We start from the raw sequence: 23194 nt of genomic DNA on the forward strand, positions 1-23194 counted from the left end.
CCATTTGGGCTCCAACCGGAAGTCCTCAGCGGTGCCAGTTTCTCTGACTGGAATGGGGCTAGTCATAAACTAGCACTGAGCTTTGAATTGAATTTGAAGTTTTTGGAAAAGATAGACGCAGCTTTCCGCAGAGTTCAATAGAGAGTGGAGTGAAATGAAACGCGATGTCCGGATACTGCTGTTGGGGGAACGTAAGATATGATTTTGTCTATTAAATATCAAGGGAAATAAATGTGACAGTTTAATGAAAGTTAGCATGATTAGAGAGCGCTAACCCTCAACCTTGAGCTGCTGCAGGAATGATCTGAAGTAAACACACTGCACTCTTCAATCATCCGTTCATTTAGTGCTTTCATTTTTTGTGGTTTGCAATCATGCAAAATCAAAACACACGAAAATTAACTTTATTAACAAGCGAGCAAGTTCTTAACACATGTTACAGGCTAATGACAGTTCTAGAAGTTGAGCTAGACACTATATATTGATTAATTAAACACCCGCATATATGTTTTATTTAATAGATATTTACATGTGATAGATATTCATATTTTTTAAACTCATGTCATGACACATCAAAGTATCGATTGTCTTGAGTAGTTTTGCTCATTTTGACAGATTTAATTAATAATTTATTATTTATTTTATTTCTCCAACCTCTTGGTTATATTAGAATATTATATACGTGTCCTAATTATATAGAAAATTATTATATTAGAACATCTTGATAGTTACCGTGTCAACACCATTATCAATCACTCACCGAAGAATTAATGAGCAGATTCAGTCCGAATCTGCTCATTAATTCTTCGGTGAGTGATTGATAATGGTGTTGGCATGGTAACTATCAAGGTGTGTGTAGTGACGAGTAAACACATCCTCCTGCTGCTGTGACACAATGCACGTATTCATAGAGAGAGACTTCAACCTGATGATAATGCTGAGCATTTACACTGAGCTGGTGTTTTAAATGTTTTTCATAGAAGTCTCTTCTGCTCACCAAGGCTACATTTATTTGATCAGAAATACAGTACAAATATTGTGGAATATTATACAAATTTAATAACTGTTTTCTACTTTAATATTTTTGAAGTTTTCATTTATATCCTGAATTTTCAGCATCATTACTCCAGTCTTCAGTGTCACATGATCCTTCAGAAATCATTCTAATATGTGATCCTGGACCACAAAACCAGTCACATGGGTACATTTTTTTAAAATTGAGATTTATACATCATATGAAAGCTGAGTAAATAAGCTTTCCATTGATGTATGTTTGTTAGGATAGGACAATATTTGTCCGAGATATGACTATTTGAAAATCTGGAATCTGAGGGTGTAAAAAAATCGAAACATTGAGAAAATCTCCTTTAAAGTTGTCCATTTATGTTCGCGACTGTGCTAAATTCACTCACAAAAATAAATTTTTGATATATTTACGGTAGGAAATTTACAAAATATCTTCATGGAACATGATCTTTACTTAATATCCTAATGATTTTTGGCATAAAAGAAAAATCAATAATTTTGACCCATACAGTGTATTGTTGGCTATTGCCACAAATATACCCGTGCGACTCGTGACTGGTTTTGTGGTCCAGGGTCACATGATGATTTGAAACATTCTGATTATTATTATCAACGCTGAAAACAGTTTATGCTACTACAGAAACCTCGATACATTTTTCAGGATTATTTGATTAATAGAAAGTTTAAAAGAACAGCTTTTATTTCAAATATAAACACAATAATAAACAATAAAAAAGTTTACTGTCACTGATCAATTGAATGTGTCCTTGCTGAAACAAATCTTTTTTTGCTACCCCAAGCTTTTGAACGGTAGTGTATCTCAGTTTCTACAAAAAATATCCAAGGGACAGATCACCCAAAAGTGAAAATGTGCTGTTAATCCGCTCGTCCTCAAGTCATCCGAGATGTTGGTGTCTTTTTTTCTTCAGTAGAACTTTAAAGAGGATTTTAGGTGAATCCGAAGTCCTCTGTGATTCATATAATGCAAGTCAATGGCTACCGTCACTTTGAGAGTCAAAACATGTACAGGCAAAACACCCGTGGCTCCTGATCTGATAACACACTGATATCTTATGAAGTGAAACGATCAGTCTGAACATATAAACTGAACATTATTTACAACATTATTACCTGTAATCCTTCAGAGCTTCCTGTCGCATAATGATGTATTTGTGGGTGAACTGTCAGCAAAAACATTTTCAACATTGATAATAAGAAATGTGCATACTATATATATATATACAGTACAGGCCAAAAGTTTGGAAACATTACTATTTTTATTGTTTTTGAAATAAGTTTCTTCTGCTCATCAAGGCTGCATTTATTTGATCAAAAATACAGAAAAAAATGTAATATTGTGATATATTATTACAATTTAAAATAATTGGTTTTCAATTTATTATACTTTAAATTATCATTTATTTCTGTGATGCAAAGCTGAATTTTCAGCATCATTACTCCAGTCTGTCACATGATCCTTTAGAAATCATTCTAATATTCTGATTTATTATGAGTGTTGGAAACAGTTCTGCTGCCTAATATATTTGATGAATAAAAGGTTCAAAGAACTGCATTTATTCGAAATAAAAAAATATTTTCTAATAGTATAAATCTTCTTTACTAGCACTTTTTATCAATTTAACACATCCTTGCTGAATACAAGTATTGATTTATTTCAAAAAAAGAAAGAAAAAAAATTACTACCCCAAATTACTGACCAGTAGTGTATATTGTTGTTACAAAAGATTTCTATTTTTAAAAAATTTGCTTCTTTTTTTTATTTTTATTTTTATTTTTTTACTTTTTATTCATCAGAGTATCCTAAAAAAGTATCACAGGTTATGAAACAATATTAAGCAGCAGAACTGTTTCCAACTTTGATAATGAATCATCATATTAGAATGATTTCTAAAGGATCATGTGACAGACTGGAGTAATGATCCTGAAAATTCAGCTTTGCATCACAGAAATAAATTATAATTTAAAGTATAATAAATTGAAAACCAATTATTTTAAATTGTAATAATATATCACAATATTACATTTTTTTCTGTATTTTTGATCAAATAAATGCAGGCTTGATGAGCAGAAGAAACTTCTTTCAAAAACATTAAAAATAGTAATGTTTCCAAACTTTTGGCCTGTACTGTATATATTATATTCTAATTTTTATTCTGTGTCAGAAACATGCTTCCATAAATTGTATAGCCTATATATAAGTGTCATTTCTTTGGCAGCACACACACACATGCTTTGTTTCAGCATTAGTGTTATATTAATTCCATGCCTGCTGGGCTCAAGTGGTGTCCTTATTAGTATTATCTCTTATCTGACCTTATAAGCTCAAGGTGAACAACACCTGTAGGAGTGACCCGTTATTTTGAAGAGCGCTTGTTAAGAGCAACATTTATAAAAGTTTGACAGTGGCTACAATTTTAACCCAAAACATGTCGTGTGTGCAGCCTGACTGAGATTCATTAGAATAAAACTGGAAATCAAACTCACGCCACACTGATTTGCAAAGGAAATCACAGCAGAAGAGTTTGCGCTTGTGGTGCGGCCGTTGATCATGTGACGTTTCACAAATCCAGAGTTGAATGAATCGGTGGGAATGCATTTATTGGGAATAACTTTTATTCTATTCTTTGTCATCCACTAGCCAAAGTGGGAAAGACCTCTCTCATCATGTCTCTGGTCGGAGAGGAGTTTCCGGAGCAGGTGAGTTTACCCATGAGCCTCTCTGGTAGTGTGTTGGACTGGTGCAGTAAGAGGAAGCTCACTTGTTTGTGCCGTCAGGTTCCTCTCCGGGCGGAGGAGATCACCATACCTGCTGACGTCACGCCTGAGAAAGTGCCCACACATATAGTCGACTACTCAGGTGTGTGTGTGTGTGTGTGTGTGTGTGTGTGTGTGTGTGTGTGTGTGTGTGTGTGTGTGTGTGTGTGTGTGTGTGTGTGTGTGTGTGTGTGTGTGTGTGTTAGATGACATGTAACGTGCCCTTTAGCATTTTACTAACACTCAGTGTCTCTCTTCAGAAAGTGAACAGACTGATGAAGTGTTGAGGGAGGAAATTGTAAAGGTAAGACGTGTCCTAATTATGTTATTTTGAACTGATTTATTCCTGTGATTAAAGCTGAATTTTCAGCATCATTACTCCAGTCTTCAGTGTCACATGATCCTTCACAAATCATTAATCATAATTGCGAGTTTTTATCTCACAATTGCGAGTTTACATCTCGCAATTCTGACTTTATTTCTCAGAATTGCCAGATATAAAGTCAGAATTGCGTGAAATAAAGTCAGAATTGCGAGATATAAAGTCAGAATTGCGTGAAATAAAGTCAGAATTCTGACTTTTTTTCTCGCAATTGCGACTTTATATCTCGCAATTCTGACATCTTTTCTCAGAATTGTGAGATATAAAGTCCAATTCTAAGGAAAAAAAAAGACAGACTTTTTTTTTTTCAGAATAGTTTATATCTCACAATTCTGACTTTATAACACGCAATTGCGACTTTATATCATGCAATTCTGACTTCATATCTCCCAATTGCGTATTATAAAGTCAGAATTGCAAGATATAAACATGCAATTCTGAATTTCAATTTCAAGTATATTTCTTGCAATTGCAACTTTATATCACGTAATTCTGACTTTATAACCTGCAATTGCGACTTTATATCATGTAATTCTGAGAAAAAAAGTCAGAATTGTGAGATTAAAAAGTCGCAATTACCTTTTTTTATTTTTCACTCTGTGGCGGAAACAAGCTTCCATACTTTTGTGTCGAAAAAACAGCATTTTAAAAAAATTGAAATCTTTTGTAACATTATAAATGGCTTAACTGTTACTTCTGATTAATTTAATTCCTTATTGCTGAATAAAAGTATTAATTTCTTTTTTACTCCAAACTTTTGAGTGGAGTGAAGCAGCACAACTGTTTTCAATATTGATAATAATCAGAAATGTTTCTGATTATGAAATCATTAAAAATGTTAAAAATCATTAAAATATATTACTTATTCCAAACTTATGACCAGTAGTGTATGTATATATGATTGTTGACTGTATGAAGATGATTGATTTCTCATTTGTAGGCCAATGTCGTGTGTGTGGTTTATGATGTCACACAAGAGGAAACCATTGACAAGGTATTGGATTTTTCACAGTGTCCTTTAACATTATCACTATATTTTTATCTTTTATTTCCTCTGAACTGATTTTATCGTTGTCTTTTCTCTCAGATCAGGACTAAATGGATTCCGCTGGTCAATGGCGGCGCTGAGAAAGGAAGCAAGTATGTCTCTGATGCCCATGTAAATACACCTGTGTTTTTTTGGACTTTCCATGAAAAATGTCAATTTTTTTTTGCTGTAGGATTCCCATCATCCTCGTGGGCAACAAGTCTGACTTGCGCTCCGGCAGCTCCATGGAAACCATCCTGCCAATCATGAACCAGTTTTCGGAGATTGAGACCTGTGTAGAGGTTTGAACCACTGACCACTCAAACACACACATCTCCTATAGACACACACATGAATGTGTGAAAGGGGTTGTTTATCACACTTATTCTAGTTTAGTTTTCCCCTGAAGTCATCTTAAGAAATTGGTCAATGTTTCCTGCATTAGAAAGTCATAATTAAGTTTTCCATGATGACCTCTCTCTGATGACGAGAATTACACAAACTTCGTTTGCTGCTGTGGATTAATACATTAAACTAGTGTTTCAAAAGCGCAAGAAACCCTTGTTTTCCGTGACATGACCCGCTGGATTGCCGTAGCTGTGAGCTAATGCATCAAAATCCTATTCCAACACTCTTAAACTATATAATCTGCAGCATAGTGTATAGATTAGCATATGCAACCACAATCATTCATTCAACTCTGCGTGACTTGTTAGACTTTCTGGAATTTAAAGTGTCGTTTTTATTAGTTTGTTTTGTTTGGGGGGGTTTTAGATTATTATTATTTTTTTAATCTTGAATTTATTTTTATTTTAGTTTTAACAATTTTAGTAGCATGTATATAAAATAAATAAATATATACAATTATATTCATAAAATATGTATTCATAATAAAATTCACAATTCAAAATATAATTTATATAAATATCATAATTCAATATTATTTCATTAATAATTTTTTTTGCTAAACATATTTATTGAAATAATATACATCAATATATCATTTTTTCCCGTATATCCGATAGAAACGGCTTCTGGGACAAGAACCAATGCGGGTGGGGCTTGATTTTGTCCGTGGGGAATTGATTGGATGGTTGTGGTTTGCTATTGGTGGATCTGATGTGAGTGACAGGTTGCCCCGCCCTCTCGCCAGTAAACGCATCATCAGAGAAGAGATATCGCTGCAAGAGCGAAAGGAAGATATTTTGATTATAAATTACAAGGGCACATGAATTAAAAAAAGAATGATGTGCACGAATAAATCATTTAATAAATATTTAAACATTTAATAATCATAATAAATACACAATATACCCTAAAAAAAGATAGATTTGTCAATTTTGATGTCATTGTGACTAAAACCTAGTGAGCTGTCTGCTTAGACGGCAGCCTTTTAGTCTGGGTGGCCAAGAGTACTGTATATGGTTATATATGATTACATGATGATGTATTTGTGTCCGCAGTGCTCTGCTAAGAATCTAAAGAATATTTCTGAGCTATTCTATTACGCCCAGAAGGCCGTTCTACACCCGACTGCTCCGCTCTACGACCCCGAAGACAAACAGGTGCGCACACACACACTCACACTACATCTCTCCTTGCGAGTACATACGGCATTATGAATGTTTGTGTGTGTTTGTGTAGCTGAAGCCGCAGTGTGTTCGAGCTCTGAGTCGAATCTTCAGCATCTCTGATCAGGATAATGACCACATACTCAGTGACGCTGAGCTCAACTGCTTTCAGGTGAGCTAACAAACACCAAACAACATCCACAACACGTTTCACTTTTTAAATGTGGCCAGTTATACAGCAGAAAATAATGTGAGGCAGGATTTTTAGCCATCAGGATTTGATTGAATCAAACATGTGAAGTTTACTAAACGTTTTTTCCCTCGCCTATCAGTCAGCAGAAAACTTGTTTAAAAGGTACACAAAGTTATTACAGTTACATGAAATATTATGAAAAATGTTGACATTTCTAAGCTTTCATTTTAAATTGTTTACGTTTTAGAAATTTTGTTATGTGCTTTTGTCATTTTTATTAATTTCTTTTTAAATTTCTATTTAGCTTTAATTTTTCAATTTTTGTTTTAGTAAATTTAGCACTTCAGCTTAAACTAATTTTACTTCATTTAATTGCTAAGGCAACAGTTTGCATTTTTGTTTAAGTTTTGAAAGTTTTATTTTTCATCTAATATTTAGCTTTTATTTATTTCAGCTTTATTTCAATTAACGAAAAAAATAAATTTAATCGTTTCAGTTAACAATAACAGCAGTGATATATACAGTATATTTGTATGGCAGTGTGCGTGTTTGTGTGTGTGTGTGTGTGTGTGTGTTCGTTCCTGGTAAACCCTACGTTATATGGCCCAAATGTCCCCACACGGCTAATAATACCATTAATTTTTGACCTTTTGAATTTTTTTTGTCACCATGAGGAAAACAGCTTAAATCATACAAAATTATGTTTTTTGAAAATTAAAAAATTCAGATTTTTTTTTTGATGGGTAGGTTCAGGGTAACATAGAATATGCAGTTTGTACAATATAAAAATCATTGTCTATAGAAAGTCCCTATAAAACATGGAAACCCAATGTGTGTGTGTGTGTTTGTGTAGAAATTGTGTTTCGGGAATCCACTGGCTCCTCAGGCTCTGGAGGACGTGAAAACAGTCGTGTGGAAGAACACCAGTGAAGGAGTCCAGGACAACGGACTCACACTCAACGGTAACACACATCACATGTATATTCATATTCCTTACGCACACTCTCTTGTGTATCTTAATTATAATTTACACACTCTTGCTTTTGTGTGTTTTCCGTAGGTTTCCTGTTCTTGAACACTCTCTTTATCCAGAGGGGACGTCACGAGACCACCTGGACCATCCTGCGTAAATTCGGCTATGATGACACGCTTGAGTTGACGGATGACTACCTCTACCCACCGTACGTCTGTGCATATTAAAGCATATGATTGCATGAACGGAAATCAGCATTTAAGTGACCTTTATGTGTGTGTTCACAGACTGCGAGTATCGGTGGGCTGTACGACGGAGCTGAATCATCTGGGCCATCAGTTCCTCCAGAAGCTCTTTGATAAGTATGATGAGGTAAGCGACGATGGTGATGGATTTGATCCTCTAATGAACTTTGCGTGCTTAGAATTTCATTGGGCTTATGATTGTGTGTGTCCTCCTGCAGGATAAGGATTCAGCCCTGTCTCCCGCAGAGCTGAAGAATCTGTTTAGTGTTTTACCCTACATGCCCTGGGGCTCAGCGGTGTACAGTAATGTCCCTCTAACAGACGAGAACTACATCTCCCAACACGGCTACTTCTGCCAATGGATGTGAGTGGACGTTCAAACTGCACAATACACGTTTAAATAGAGCATTTTTCTTTCTGAGAGTCACTTTTTTAGTTTTTTTATGATTATTTTGTGCCCTTTCCCACAAGAGCTGATGGTATTGATACACATTGAACCTGTTCTATTAAATTCTGATTCTTTTATTTTAAATACTCCATCAATTTCCACTGTGTCGAAATCATTCAGTAAATCACCAGACTGAATCAGAGTAATTCTTGTGTTTTGTATTTTAGAAGAATTCATTAAAAGGACCTGATCGAAAGAGTCATTTGTTTGTAAATCAGACTACACTGTGCTGTATTGATTCACTAAAAAGGACCAGTTAATAACAGTCATTAATTTGTGAAACTGACTACACTTGATCTTTATTATGATTCACTAAAAATAACCAGTTTTTAAGAGTCATTTGTTCAGGAGTCAGACTACGCTAGGCGGTGCTGTAAGTTTATGATTTCCCAGAAAAAAACTGATTGTAAATTAGACTACACTCGTTGCTCGGTTTTTATCATTCACTAATCTGTTTTTATGATTCACGAATCAGACTACACTGGCTGCACCGTATGTACAATATATGACTTTCTACAAAAAAACAATATTTTTTATCAGACTAGTTCCCCTGTGTGTATTTGGACCACTAAAAACGAATTGTTTGTTAATTGCTGAAATATTTATTATAGCTTTATATTAAGATTTGTGTTCATGCCATCTTTTTTGGTATTCTCATTTCACATTAAATTTGAATTGCAAACTTGGGTAAAATTAGACGTATTTTGCCTGTAGATTCAGCAGGAGTGGTGCAAGAGGTTGCGTTTAATCCAAAATTTGTATCTGACTCATAATCTAAAAACAGAACAAATTTTTTTTATGAAAACGTTTCTGTATTATTATTCCACATTCCTTTAAATATGATGTGTTATTGGATGAACTGCAGGTTGTCTGCTTATCTGGATGTGCACCGGTGTTTGGAGCATCTGGGATACCTCGGGTATCCGATTCTAATGGAGCGAGAGTCCCAGACCTCCGCCATCACGGGTAATGAGATCCACACACAGACCTGATTAAACTCCACTTATGTTTAATCAAGTGGATACTAAAGAATATTTCTGTTTTTTTTCTGTGTGTGTATATTAGTAACAAGAGAAAAGGCATTAGACCTGGACAAGAGACAGACACAGCGAACGGTTTTCCTCTGCAAAGTGATCGGTCCACGCGGAACGGGAAAGACAGACTTTCTTCGAGCTTTTCTGCAGCGAAGCACTGAGGTGAGAGAATGGCTTGAAAGCAAAACTTTTATTTGTAATTTTACTTTGCAAAATTCTGCATGAAGCTACACAGCAAAATCCCCAGTGTTAAATTAACACTGCTCTGTGTTTATATAATCCACACTCAGAGTGTTATAAGTAACACTGAGTCAGTGTTAAAGTTAATGAGATAAAGTAATTAATTGAGTGATGATTGAGCATTATTGAAGACACCTGATGTTAACAAGCAGAATCACTGAATAAGAAAATTTTAATTTGTGAGTCACCATTATGATGATCTGATGGTGTTGGTTGTGTTTTAACATAATCATTATTTGACCTGAAACACTGAACTCATTGAGAGCCTAATTTCTGAGTTAGGTTTACTTTTTTGATTATAGCAGCACTGTCCTTGTATAGCTTAACATTTTTTGCTTTTTCAAAGAAATCTAAATGATTTCTTCTTAATAGTCTGATACCAAAAAAAACTTCTAAAAAATCTTTCATGTAGGCACACACAGACATCAAGAATTAGCGTATTAATCTCAGCAATGGTGACAAACCGTATATTCAGATAAAGAGATCAACTCTAAACATTAGCTCATTATTTATTCATGCAGCAATGCATGATGGGAGCCATGAATGAGTTTTGATTGGTGGCACCCAGAATGCACTGCAACATGCTTTATAATTGTCACCATTGTTGAGATTCACAGGCTGATTCTTGATGTCTGTCTCTAAAAAAAAAAAAAACATTTTTAAGAAATCATTTGGATTACATTGTAAATGTTAAATTATGCTGTTCAAGGACAGTACTGCTATAATCAATAAAGTAAACCTAACTCAGAAATTATGCTCTATATGATTTTAGTGATTCAGGTCAAATGATTGTGAATTAATGATTGTTAAAACACAACAAACACCATCAGATTTTCTCTTTGTTCATCTAGCTGTTATAACTCAGTTAGAGCAGCCAAACTAGATCTAAAGTTAATAATTTAAAGGTCTTGAGCCCAACTAAAGCAAACACTGATCATCATAATGACGACTTACAATTTTTTATTTTCTTATTCAGTGTTTCTGCTTGTTAACATCAGGTGTCTTCAATAATGCTCAATCATCACTCAATTAATCACTTAATTATCTCATTGACTTTAACACTGCTTCAGTGTTTCTTATAACACTCTGAGTGTGGATTATATAATCACTGAGCGGTATTAATTTAACACTGGGGATTTTGCTGTGTATAGTCACAACAAACTGCAGTCGAATCAAAACGTATATAATGTTTAATATATTTTAATGGACCAATGAGATTTCACCTCTGGCTGATGCATTAAATACAAAAGGTTGCTTTATCGTGGATTTTCAACTGTTTATCAAGCAAATGTTTGGACTTCTTTAATTTGTACAAATTAAAACACACAACAAAGATTTTTACAGTAAAGAAAGAACATTAATATTAATATGAGCACAAAAAAGTAGGGCTGTCTCCCGACTAAAGATTTATCTAGTCGACTAGTAGTCATTCATTTAAGCCATTAGTCGACTAGTCGCACATTTATAATATTAATTTAATTACATAAATACTGTATATACTATAGGAGGTTGCATTGGAAAATGAGTTTCAGGGCTACAGGAAGAAAGCATATTAACATTGCTAACATTGTTCTATATTACAGAGAAATTATAGACCATAACAATGAGCCTTATATAAATTAAGCACTTGAACACACACATAAAGCTTGCAACAGCGACACTGGCAAAAGTAATGATTATGAATGTGTCCATAAAAAACAAATGAGACTGTCTGAACATTAATAATTTATTAATAAACTAGTGTAGAGTCATTGTCAGCTGCAAAGATAAAGTTGACAATGCTCATTCGTCATCTCCACACTTTATTTTTACTTTTTTTTGTCGACTATTAGTGCACAGCCCGAGAGAACAGCACTTGTGACGGGTTTTACTCTAGAAAGAGGTTTTCTTGCTTTACTTTTGGTATTCCTCCTCAACTTTATAGTCTGTCTAGGAAATAATTATCCATTGTGTGATTCCCAGTAGTCTCATTTAGATCCACCAAATATTTACAATGCTGATGATGTGTTTATTTTCAGAGAAACGACTGTGACCCTGTTCCCCCTTCAATATACACCATCAACACCATCTCAGTAGCCAATCAGGAGAAGTACCTCATCGTAAGTGCCGCCTCAAGCTGTACACATGCCCTAGTTTATTGGTCTCCCCCCTGACGTGCGTGTTATTGCTCGCAGCTGGAGGAGGTGGACGTGGAAACAGAGTTTCTAAAAGCAGCAGATGCAGCGTGTGATGTGGCGTGTCTCATGTATGATGTCAGCGACCCGGACTCGTTCAACTATTGTGCTAGTATATATAAGGTAAGAAACAAGATGCTTTAGTTGTGGAGTAATGCTTGGCAAACTCTGACACACTCCTTGCTCATAATCATTAATCACATTTAAATATCAGATCATCCAAATGATTTAATAACCCATAATGACCTGCATCTGTCAGTGAATAATATATGATGATATGAGTTATTAATTTCACCAGTTTGGCTAACATGCACTTTAAGTTATTAAATAAATGTATGGCCCATCTAATGATCTGGACTGAACTCTCATCATGTTGATGGCCTTCATTGATAGAAAGCTGAAATGATCTCTTGGGCCTTAAATAGTGCATTTCACAGAATTTTGTAAAAATTAAATTACATAACCTACTGTTTGGGGTCAGTAAGATTTTTTTTTTTTTAAAGGAATTAATATTTTCTTTCAGCATAAAGGGATAGTTCACTCCAAAATAAAAATTCTGTCATTAATTGCTCACCCGTTGTAAAAGCCTAAATTCAATCTGTTCATCATATAAAGCGATCGAGTCTCTAAAGCGCTCAATTAATATGGATTAGTTTTACAATCTCTTTTTGAAGCATAGTTGCCTAGCTGTCAATGGAGGGACGGAAAGCTCTCAGATTTCATTAAAATAATTTAGTTTGTGTTCCAAAGATGAACAAAAGTCTAACCCTAACAACATGAGGGCGAGTAAATGATGACAGAAATTCAATTTTATTAATGACTAAATGGCACATTTTTAATGTGTGTGGTGTTTGACTATTGAGTTTCCTAAAGTCCATGTCATTAAACTAGGTCTGTGATCCCTCGTTGTCATTGTGATAAACCACAGATGGTTTAACAGGGTTTCTGATTTAAGTGCCAATAGAGCTGACTAAATCCAACAATGACATTTCTGCATGATTCCCCTGCAGCAGCACTATATGGACAGCGGGATCCCGTGTGTGGTGGTGGGCTCCAAAGCTGATCTGATAGAAGTCAAACAGCATCATGGGATGAGCCCGTCTGAGTTTTGTTACAAACACCGGCTGCCTTCACCCCTCCATTTCTCCACGCTGCTCACACACACTCACACACACATTTACAGCAAGCTCATCTGGGCCGCCATGTACCCGTAAGTACACGCGCATCTTACCATTTATTTTTAAATATATACAAGAAGCCAAAATTGACAACTTCACCCTTTATTCAAATATTATTTAAAAAATGTGTTAAAGATTTTATAAACATATTGTGCTTGGAGTCAATTGTTTTATTTATTGATAACGCAATGAAACGTCAAATTGTCATAGTGTTTGGCCAGGCTGTCATGCAAAGAAACTATGAAAACATGAAAAACGAGAGAACCAATGAAATATTAATAACCGATTATGTTGTTGTCAATGTAAGCTTTTTGTTTTTCTATGCTTTTTTTTTTCATAGCAAACATAAAACATGTAGCTGTAGTTTGCCAAATAAATTACCTTAACCAAGTTTAGTGTTTTGTTCTACCTTTATATTTAAAATATTTAAAAGAATATAAAATATTTTACTCCTATTTTGATGGTTTAATCAAACTTGTAGAGTCATAAAAACAAATATACATGCATATAAATAATTTTTTACATTTTTAATTAAGTTGCTTAATTGCACTTGAATTAAACTCCTTTCATGAAAATAAAAAGTTATGACTTGCTCCGACTTAGAACCTGCTTTTTTTTTCTCTCTCGAGTTGATGCCAAGCATCATTCTTACGCCCACTTCTCATGATCCAGTCAATTCCTGTTGCATAAAACAACCTTCTTTTTTTATTTGAATATCACAAGCCACTCGTAAATATTTCTGCTGAGTAAAATGGCTTACAAACATTGCATGTTGACTTCAAAGATTTGCGGATACCAGACTAAAATTAGCCTGCTTGACTGTTTGTGTGTCATCAAGGTCACTAGAAATACTGCGTGTATTTAAATCTCTCTCTCTCTCTCTCTCTCTCTCTGTCTGTCTGCAGGCACCTGAACGGATCAGACATGAGCAGCACGTCTTTCTGGCTGCGTGTGACTCTGGGTGCCACGATAGCTGCCATGCTGGGCTTCGCTCTGTTCAGAGCCTTCAGCCGACACAAATGATGCTCACGCGTTTCTTACGCAATACAGATAAACACACACTCCTTCATTTCCGGCACTCTGTCTTGGCCTTACAGAGTCATTGTGGCTTATCAAGGGTGTGAAGCCCTGCTAGTTACAGTGACAACAACCCAATTAAGCAGTCCATTGTTTTTTCTTTTTCTTTTCCAGCTGGACTAAAGTATCACACACATGCTTTGCTTTCACTACGAAAACTTGCCGACTTTACTGTATGACCTGCACCGGTCGACCCCAAGGGACGTTTTCCAACATGTTTCGAGAGGAACAATATTAAGAAATGATATAACAGGTTATGTTTTGAATTGTACAGAGTTTGTAATGTATTTAAAAGTTTGGGAAATCAGTATAGATCAAGAATATATTCCATGTGAATGTATTCAAACTCTGAAACAGTGTCGGGTTCAATTCAGTTTTTTTCTCAGCCAGTTCAGGAAATGCACTTCAATTTAATTCATGAGAAGCTGAAGTAACTTCTGGGTGAAATAGAAGTTGAGCTCTAGTTATATGCTACGGATGATGTCAACTGAAAATAACCATTTTGACTCGGTTTCACTTGTATTTAACCCATTTAAAGGAAGCAATCAACTAAATGAAGTGCATCTTCTAAATTGGCTGATATTAAAGCGGAATAAATTTCCATTTCATGTTCCTCAGATTGCTGTTTATATGCATGGACCATGACTGACAAATTACTGTTATTATTATTATTTTTTTTAAGATGCCGAGGCAAAACCCGTTATTGATTTTTGTCATCGCTAAACTGGGCCCAAAATCTTGCTTTGCCTATATTGATTGTAGGGGTGAATGATCTCAGATTTCGTTTAAAAATGCAGTAGGGATGGATGGTGTTTATAAGTGTATTTTAAATGATCTTTTAAGAAGAGGAAATGCTCTGATGCTTTGGCCGTCCTATAGATCAGGATAGACCGTAGAGGATGATTTGGCTGACTGTATTTAATTATAATATTGTCCAAACTGGATTAATCTCAGAACTGTTACTGTTTATTGGGCCAAATAGTAAAAAAAAAAAGGTTTTATTTCAGCCTAAAAACATTTACCCCACACTGAAGGACTGTCTTACTTATTCATGAGAATTTGCATGGTAAGATATTCAGATCTGACTGTGGATGTCCTGATTCATTGATTTAATTTTCATAATTTCAATATTTTGTTCAGTATTAATGCCCAGTATTAAAAATGGTGAGCTCAACTTTAAAATCCCCCAGGCTTGTGTCTCGTCTGACATGATCTCCCAGCTTCAGTATCAAATGAGATGCTTGGAATGAAGCCAGAATGTTTGAATAGAAATATTTTGTAATAAACTAGCATTTTTTTCTGGTGATTTTGTTTACTGTGCTCTATGACATCAGCATGTGGAAAATGGTGTGTTTTGATTGATCACATGACTCTGAGCCCAAGACGCTGATTGGCTGATTACCTCTCGTTGAGGTCTTTCATGTTATTCTGTTTTGTGTCATTACCATTCAGCTATTTTATATATTTCTGTAATTGAAATCAACTTTTAATGCATAAATGTGTCAGGCAGGTCCTGATACAGGCCCTCTCGTATCAGTATCTCATTTCTGTTCAGACTGGATACAGAATCATGTTTCAAGAACACTGCAAAATACATAGAGAGATGCTTGATGCGAGTTTGGAAAGTTGACTTGTGTCCAACATCAAGAATAAAAGATATAACGTCTATACGTTATACAGGGGTGTCCAAACATCTGAGATAAATTAAATTATTGGCATAAACTTTTGAGTAAAGTGTTTAATAACAAAAGCTGATGATCATGTTCTCCAGCTTGATTTATGATGATCTAAACTCTAAAGAGCATCTTGAGCTTCAGTGGAAGAAAGAAAATCTGACCATCTGTACAGATGTACTGAGACAGAAATCTGAAATATTTCAACGTGATGTGATTTTAATTTGTTTCAAAAAGTTAAAGTGGTGTTATAATGCCCTTTTCACAAGATGTAAAATAAGTCTGTGATGTCCCCAGAGTGTGTATGTGAAGTTTTAGCTCAAAATACCCCACAGTATTTGTATATAGCATGTTAAAGTCACTTTTTGAGGGAGAGCAAAAACGCACCGTTTTGTGTCTGTTCCTTTAAATGCAAATGAGCTGCTGTTCCCGGCACAGGGGGCGGAGCTACAACAGCTTGTTTCCTTTTACCTCACACACACACACATGCACTGGAAATTTCAAAAACTTTTAGCCTTTTATGTTCAATCCGGATTCAGACAGTGATGGAGAGACTCAAGAAGACATGTAGACATTTCTGAATGGTTATTTGATGAAGTTATGTAGCTTATGTGTATTTATCTTACGTAAAGGTTATCTTTTAGTCATTGATTAGCATATTCTGTCTTGATAATCTATAAATCGCGTTCCCAGGGGCGGGGTTTATGTAAATTCTAGGGTTGGTGATGTCACTAACCCGGGAGGAATGTCGTGTAGTCTCTACCAGCCGTTTGTTGTAGTCCTTAAAAAGCGATTTCTTTAAAAGCAAATATCTCCCTTTGCTTTGAACTTTGAGCGTCGTAACTTTGCAGATGTTGTTTATGCTCAAACAGCAACATTACACACTAACTAAAGTTAGAAAAGTGAAATCATATTCAACCACCACTAATATTTCCAGGATTATTTGAAAAAAAAATCTGTTTTGGATTGACTAGGCTACTGTAAATGTATAAGGGAAAGCACATTTATTTTACATTCGCTTTTTTAATCACTTTGTTTTTGGAGTTTACTTGAATAGTCATGCAGTATCACAAATGAATGTTTATGTTTATGAAGATTTTATGTTCAAAATAGTATATAATGCAGAATTATAGTTACTTTTTATAGTTAGTTTTATTTTCAGTTTGGTCTTTAGTTTTGTGTGTGTGTGTGTGTGTGTTTTATACTTTTATATATAAGTTTCGGTACATTTTATTTTAATTGAACTATTTTAAAGAAATACATCTAAGTCTTTAAGAAGAATATGTAGCACTTCAAACTATTTTATCATCATGTTGCTGTGTATCAAACTAAAACTAATATTTGCATTTTTTTTTTTTTTCAGTTTACTCTTTTTTTCTGTTTTCATTGTTTTCAAATGAAATTGTTTTCATTTGGATTGTACTTCTCGACAATGACCCTGCGTGTCACCGCATTAACGTCATGAAACCATTTGCATGTGCCCCAGGATGACACTGACAGGTGCAGTTCCCCGATGAGACCGCGGGGGCAGCAGTGAGTCAAACCCGAAGATGCGCTTCACCTTTCGCTCTGAGATGAACTGGAGGTTGCGGTCCCTGTCCTGAAGACCCCCATCTCTCGCGGCACCAGAGTGTCATAGTACCCGTTTAATCTGCTCGCACTCCATGAAAACACCAGACAAACTACTGCTTTTCAAATGAGAGAAGTTTATTGATGCACAGTATGGACAGCAATGGAGCTAGATTACAACAGTCCACGTCACAAGTTGATTCTGTACATCGTCATCATATAAGTCACCGTTCTTCATACAAAGACATGTTATTATTGTTCTTCACAGTCCTAGAATGACCTAAAATAAGAATATATTGACATATCTAATTGGCAAATTAATTAGTATGTCTCTGGATGAGGATGATAATAATGTGCAACAGTTCAACTTAATAAAGAAGTTTAAAAAAAAAAAAAAAAAGTTTAAAAAATAAATAGTTAAGCCGTTTCGATGTCTCGGATCTTCTTTATAGAGTCACAATTGCGCACAAAAAAAGTTTCTGGAGAAACACGCTGTAAAAGTCCGCGCACAAAGACCTTAGAAAAATAACAATATACCAAAAAACATTTGCTTCCAAAAGTTTTATTTACACCGAGTTTTGAATGAATCAGTCCGGTCGGTTGTAAATCACTTTACTTCTTTTTCCCCGTTTTCCTGGCCGATGTTTTGGGTTTGGGTCTCGCCGTTTTCGCCTTCTTGGCTTTGCTCGCCTTGGCAGGTTTGGCCACCTTCGCCTTCTTCACAACTTTCTTGGCTTTGACAGGCGATTTCTTCTTCTCCGCCACCTTCTTCACTTTCTTCTCGGCTGCTTTCTTAGTTTTCGCTGGGGATTTCACCACTTTCTTGGGCTTGGGGGCTTTCTTGGGTTTGGCAGCGGCTTTGGCTGGCTTCTTGACTTTCACGGCTGCTGGTTTGGGTTTCTCTGGCTTCTTGACGTCGTCAGCTTTGGCCAGTTTGAAGGATCCCGAAGCTCCGATGCCCTTGGTGTGGCGAAGGAGCCCGCCGGCCACCAGACGCTTCAGGGCGAGTTTGATCTGGGAGTCGGCGTTGTCTCCCACCTTGTAGTGGTTTTTGACGTACTTCTGGATGGACTGACGCGACGCGCCGCTGCGGCTCCGGTCGGCGGCGATGGCCGCTTTGATCATGTCAGAGTATTTGGGATGCGACGCCGCTTTCTTGGAGCTTTTCGCCTTCTTGGGCCTGGATGCTGGGGTAGCTGCCGTCTCAGCCATGGTCGATCCTGGAGGATTTCAGACAAAAAACACAACTGTCAAAAACTCTCACGAGAAAGTGAGAGGAAATTCTTGAGGAGCTGCTAAAAATTAATGAAATTACCTTCGCGTCACACCTTGGTCTTTGTTTAGTTTTGAATTAAAATATTTATTCAAATAAGCTACAAATGAGTGCCGTTGAAAGTGTGTATATTATTCGCCGAAGTGCGCCTGTACTATATATGAAGCCTCCACGCGGACGTGATTGAGAACACCAACTGCCAGCAGCTGATCAAGCGGGCTTCCATGAAATCTGCGCGGGCTGGTTTGTGTTTCTTCCTCCTCGAACTGAGGCCGAATTCAGCCGGACTCGTTTGATACCGACCCTCCCAACGCCACGGTCTGAGAGGGGAGGCTTTGGGCTTCATGTGCGTGTGTCGTTTTAGCCTGAATTCATTGCGCCATGAACTTTTTTTCCCTGAAAATCAGCTCAAACCGGCGAGCGTGGTGATGGATTTTGCAGAATTCGCGTAAAAATAGCCCAAAACAACGAAACCGAGCCGGAAAACACCGAATGTATATGAAAGCCCCATCAACACACTGGAGGACAGGGTGGGTTTGATTCATATAAAACGTCGTTTTCGTTTTTAATAAGCTGAAGTAGTTGACGAACTAACACAGTCTGGCCACTGAGTCCGCGTGACGTTTCTCCGATTATTTATTGTTAAACCTTCTATAAATGAAATGTGCGCGAAATAAAGTGGCTCTCATATTGTGGGTCATATTCACACATTTTAAGGGGTGTCGGTGTAATGTATGAGCTATAGATATAAACGAGTAAAACGTTATAGTATATAAAGAAGCAGCTCCTATGCTGAGTGTTCTGGGAGAAGAGCTCGGATGTTAGGAAAGTTGCCAACGACCCAAAGACCAGCTTTACCGACCAGAACCCACCGGTACCATGGTCAGGTTCAACATATCGATCTGTGTATGCATTCCCGGTGGTTTGTGCGTTATGGATCCGATAAACATATTAAGACTGATCAAACTGGGCTGGATGCTTTAAACGCTCGCGCATTCTTTTGTTATCTCTCCGTTTGGCAGGGAAGCACGTACCCCGTCGGTTTATTTTCCCTTATTTTCCCACTGTTCACTTATTAAGTCATCAATTTAGTTCAGGCTCTTATCGGGCTGATGCACAGTTATATTTCTATCGCTCCTGCTTGTTCTGTTATTCACATTTTCAGGCTGGATGGTGTTTCAGTCAGAACGCCATCTTGAATCTCTTCACTTCAGGGTTTTCTGTTCACATCTATTGTAAGCCCGCTTTACAAAACTTTTAATTAGACTACTACATATTTGTAATTAAACTTAAGTTGATGAACCAGATTAATAGCCTTTTTATTTGAACTTTGTACTCAAGTTTGAGCGCGTGACGCTTTAACTCTTGCGCGCAGGCAGTTTTCTCTCATGAATAACATTCAAAATGGAAAAAAAAATGATTTTATTATCATATTGATTATTAGTTTCTGCTAGACAGCCATGAACTCTTAAAGATATGGCTTCTTTTGTTACACTTGCACTGGATTATTGTAACAGAATTGCATCATAGTAGCCTAGGTATTAAACTCAGTGCACATGACGCACACCTGTGATCACTGTCACTGTCATTCCCGTGTGTGTGTGTGTGTGTGTGTGTGTGTTTGATACAGGCTTGTACGTACAGCTTCTCATTGTGACATAGTGTAAGGTGTCTAGTGCTAAAAACAGCACCTTCCCTCAGTCTGTGCACTCAACCCATGTCAATTAGATGAATATATCATATGTATAGATAGATAGATAGATAGATGCACATATCACATGTTGACATAATAACAGTAGGACTAGAAATACCAAGGTAAACTGCTCCAGGTAATAATTACATATATGCATTTTTCATTATTAGGCCTATATTTACTCTATTACTCTAATATTACTACAGTAATATTGCCATATTACTGTAATGGCAATAATAACCCAGTGTACTGACCACTGAGTACTGTAGTTTCAATGTCAGAATTATTGTATTTTGCCATTTAATATGCTGTAATTAACATTTTTTAATTTTATTTCCTATCTAGGCAGATCTGTAGCAGATGAGCACTTACATCACTGCATGACATCAGACTATAAGGCAGCCGTCACGTGAGATACCTGTTAAATACGGTATGGCTTATATCTACATGACAAAAGTGCAATTTTCTATATAAAAATGTCTTCTTTTAAAATTATATGGTTTTGTGCAGTATGGAATTGCACATAAAGCACAAAAGCTTATCAATTCAGGTCTGTTAAAAGTTAGTTATTAACAGTAGGTAAAATACATGAAATTACAGATTGAGAATAGGCATATGACACAAACAATAGTGTGTATATATATGAACAGACTGAAGAAAGCAGTATTATAAAGGACTCAAAGATTTTTGTAATGCACTGGACCCTGCTAATTTAATATCGTGAATTGATCAGGGGATATTGGGTTGAAAACTTTGATTTGATCAGCGTCATACTTATATGTCTTTAAAATGTCCAGAAAGAGAAATGTGTGCATGCAAGTGTGTAATAAAAGTCTTTGTGTCCTATATGGTGTGTAGAGAATGACTTGCATTAGTTTGAGCAAGAGAGGGCAGCACTGCTCTGTTCTGCAGCGATTACTGTGTGTGTAAGTGAGGCATTAGTATAGGAGATTAAAAAATGATAATTTCCCTCTCTAATTGGCTCTAACAATATATTTTATTTAATTAGTTTGCTTACAAATCAACAAATAAAAAATATGCATATAAATAATCTAAATGTGGCAATTTTGCTGATGCACTTTGAATCCACACCTCATAGTCAGCGGGCTAATGTGATTACATGCAGGAAAATATATTGATTAATACTTCCTCTGAAAAACAGATTTATGCTCATTGATCAAGGTCAGTACTGTCTGTCTTATATTATGCAACCGGAGTCGTGAAGGTCATGAAGTTCATAAACATGAGGCCAGTAATGGATTGATAGCACACGAGTATCAGTAAGAATGAATATTATAAGTCACAAATGGACTCTTTAGTTGATGAAGTGTCCGTCAGCGTCATTGATCCACCGTGACACCTGATGGAGACGCTGTAGATGTAACAGCCAGGTGTTACAGCAGTCTCAATCACACCAGACATATTCATAAAGATGATCATGATCGGCGTATAATCAAAATTCTGGCTTATGTTCATTCTAGAAGAGACCAGGAAATGGTGAACCCACAAGATAGTGTTTTTATTTCCATGTGAGCTGTCAAATCACCAACAATTAGAGCGTGTTGTCATAAACACTTCTGTATAAGAAGAACATCTCCACAGTCAGTTTAGCTCCAGGTTAAAATCTGTTGTGATTGTCAGTGGTGTTTGCTGAGACTGGCATCACGACATTGTTCATGATTAGGGTTAGAGATTTGAATAAACCCCTAACACAGTGATTTTGGTGTGTAGCTCATCCCAAACCGTTTGTGCTACAGAAACCCATTCGGCAAAAAGTATAGTTTTTAACACTTATTTTTTAAAGTATATAAACAGTATATTTTTTTCAGTTTTTTTATTTTATTTTCCTAATAAAATAAATATATATATATGTAAATGTATTTTAAAATCTATATTAGAGATATATAGTATATTTTTATATATTTATATATATATATTTTAAATTATTCTAATATATTACAATTATATTAAAATGGACAAAAAATTTTGGAAATATATTTATGTAAAAATAATTTAAAATCTATATTATATATATATATATATATATATACACACACACACACACATATATATATATATATATATATATTTGTATACTTTGATATAAATATATATATTATATTTTTATATATTTAAATAATTATATATTTTTTGTTGTATGTCAAATCAAATCATTGTGAGCTTTAAAATCACCAACAATTAGAGCGTATTGTCATACAGTCTTGTGTCTAATAAGAAAATCTGCACAGCCTGTTTAGCCTCGGGTGAAAATCTGTTGAGATTTTTTACAGGCTTTAATGCAAAGATTATTATTTATTTTTTTACCAGTTTGGCTGCTTCCTAGTCTGAGTTGAGTCAATCTGAAACAAACTGTGTTAAAATCATGACCCAGATATCCAAGAAGAGCAGTATATTCACACGAGGGGTCAGTACTACTGCTAACCAGACCAGATCCTCATCATAAGCAAACCTAATATATTTCTTTTTTAAATCCCACACTTTTGCACAACTGATGATAATAATCCTCTAAACGTTCCATAACATTAGACCGCCATAAAAAAATCAACTAGATTACTTTCATCATGAATAACACGGATGCATTTTGGACTTTAGAGATTCATCTTTACATTTATTACCACAGTT

The 23194-nt window shown here is 35.6% G+C and overlaps 3 protein-coding genes across 3 annotated transcripts in view; 2 read left to right on the forward strand and 1 right to left on the reverse strand.

Moving 5' to 3' along the window:
* The first annotated feature begins 17 nt into the window (after positions 1 to 17).
* rhot2 (ras homolog family member T2) lies at positions 18 to 15649 on the forward strand. Its single transcript, XM_084103423.1, has 19 exons — positions 18 to 191; positions 3686 to 3744; positions 3823 to 3904; positions 4062 to 4105; positions 5124 to 5177; positions 5271 to 5323; positions 5404 to 5512; positions 6674 to 6775; positions 6855 to 6953; positions 7828 to 7936; positions 8035 to 8155; positions 8235 to 8319; positions 8411 to 8556; positions 9506 to 9606; positions 9706 to 9836; positions 11933 to 12013; positions 12089 to 12211; positions 13099 to 13298; positions 14172 to 15649. Exons 1-19 carry the CDS (start codon positions 155 to 157, stop codon positions 14287 to 14289), a joined length of 1854 nt encoding a protein of 617 aa, XP_083959549.1. The 5' UTR covers positions 18 to 154; the 3' UTR covers positions 14290 to 15649.
* A 2053-nt stretch (positions 15650 to 17702) lies between these two features.
* Positions 17703 to 19177, reverse strand: h1-0 (H1.0 linker histone). The gene is made up of 2 exons (XM_084102871.1): positions 18901 to 19177; positions 17703 to 18805 (listed from the first exon to the last, which is right to left on the reverse strand). The coding sequence occupies exon 2, from the start codon at positions 18795 to 18797 to the stop codon at positions 18198 to 18200; it is 600 nt and encodes a 199-aa protein (XP_083958997.1). The 5' UTR covers positions 18798 to 18805; positions 18901 to 19177; the 3' UTR covers positions 17703 to 18197.
* Positions 19178 to 19665: 488 nt separating this feature from the next.
* The window catches only part of rhbdl1 (rhomboid, veinlet-like 1), a 28297-nt gene continuing 24768 nt past the window's right edge, over positions 19666 to 23194 (forward strand). Inside the window, exons 1-2 of the mRNA XM_084102869.1 lie at positions 19666 to 20093; positions 20897 to 20981. The gene's annotated coding sequence lies outside the window, so the exon portion shown is untranslated. The remainder of the gene's footprint in view (positions 20094 to 20896; positions 20982 to 23194) is intronic.

This window comes from Abramis brama (assembly GCF_963993115.1).
Source record: "Abramis brama genome assembly, chromosome: 24".
Lineage (NCBI taxonomy): Eukaryota > Metazoa > Chordata > Actinopteri > Cypriniformes > Leuciscidae > Abramis > Abramis brama.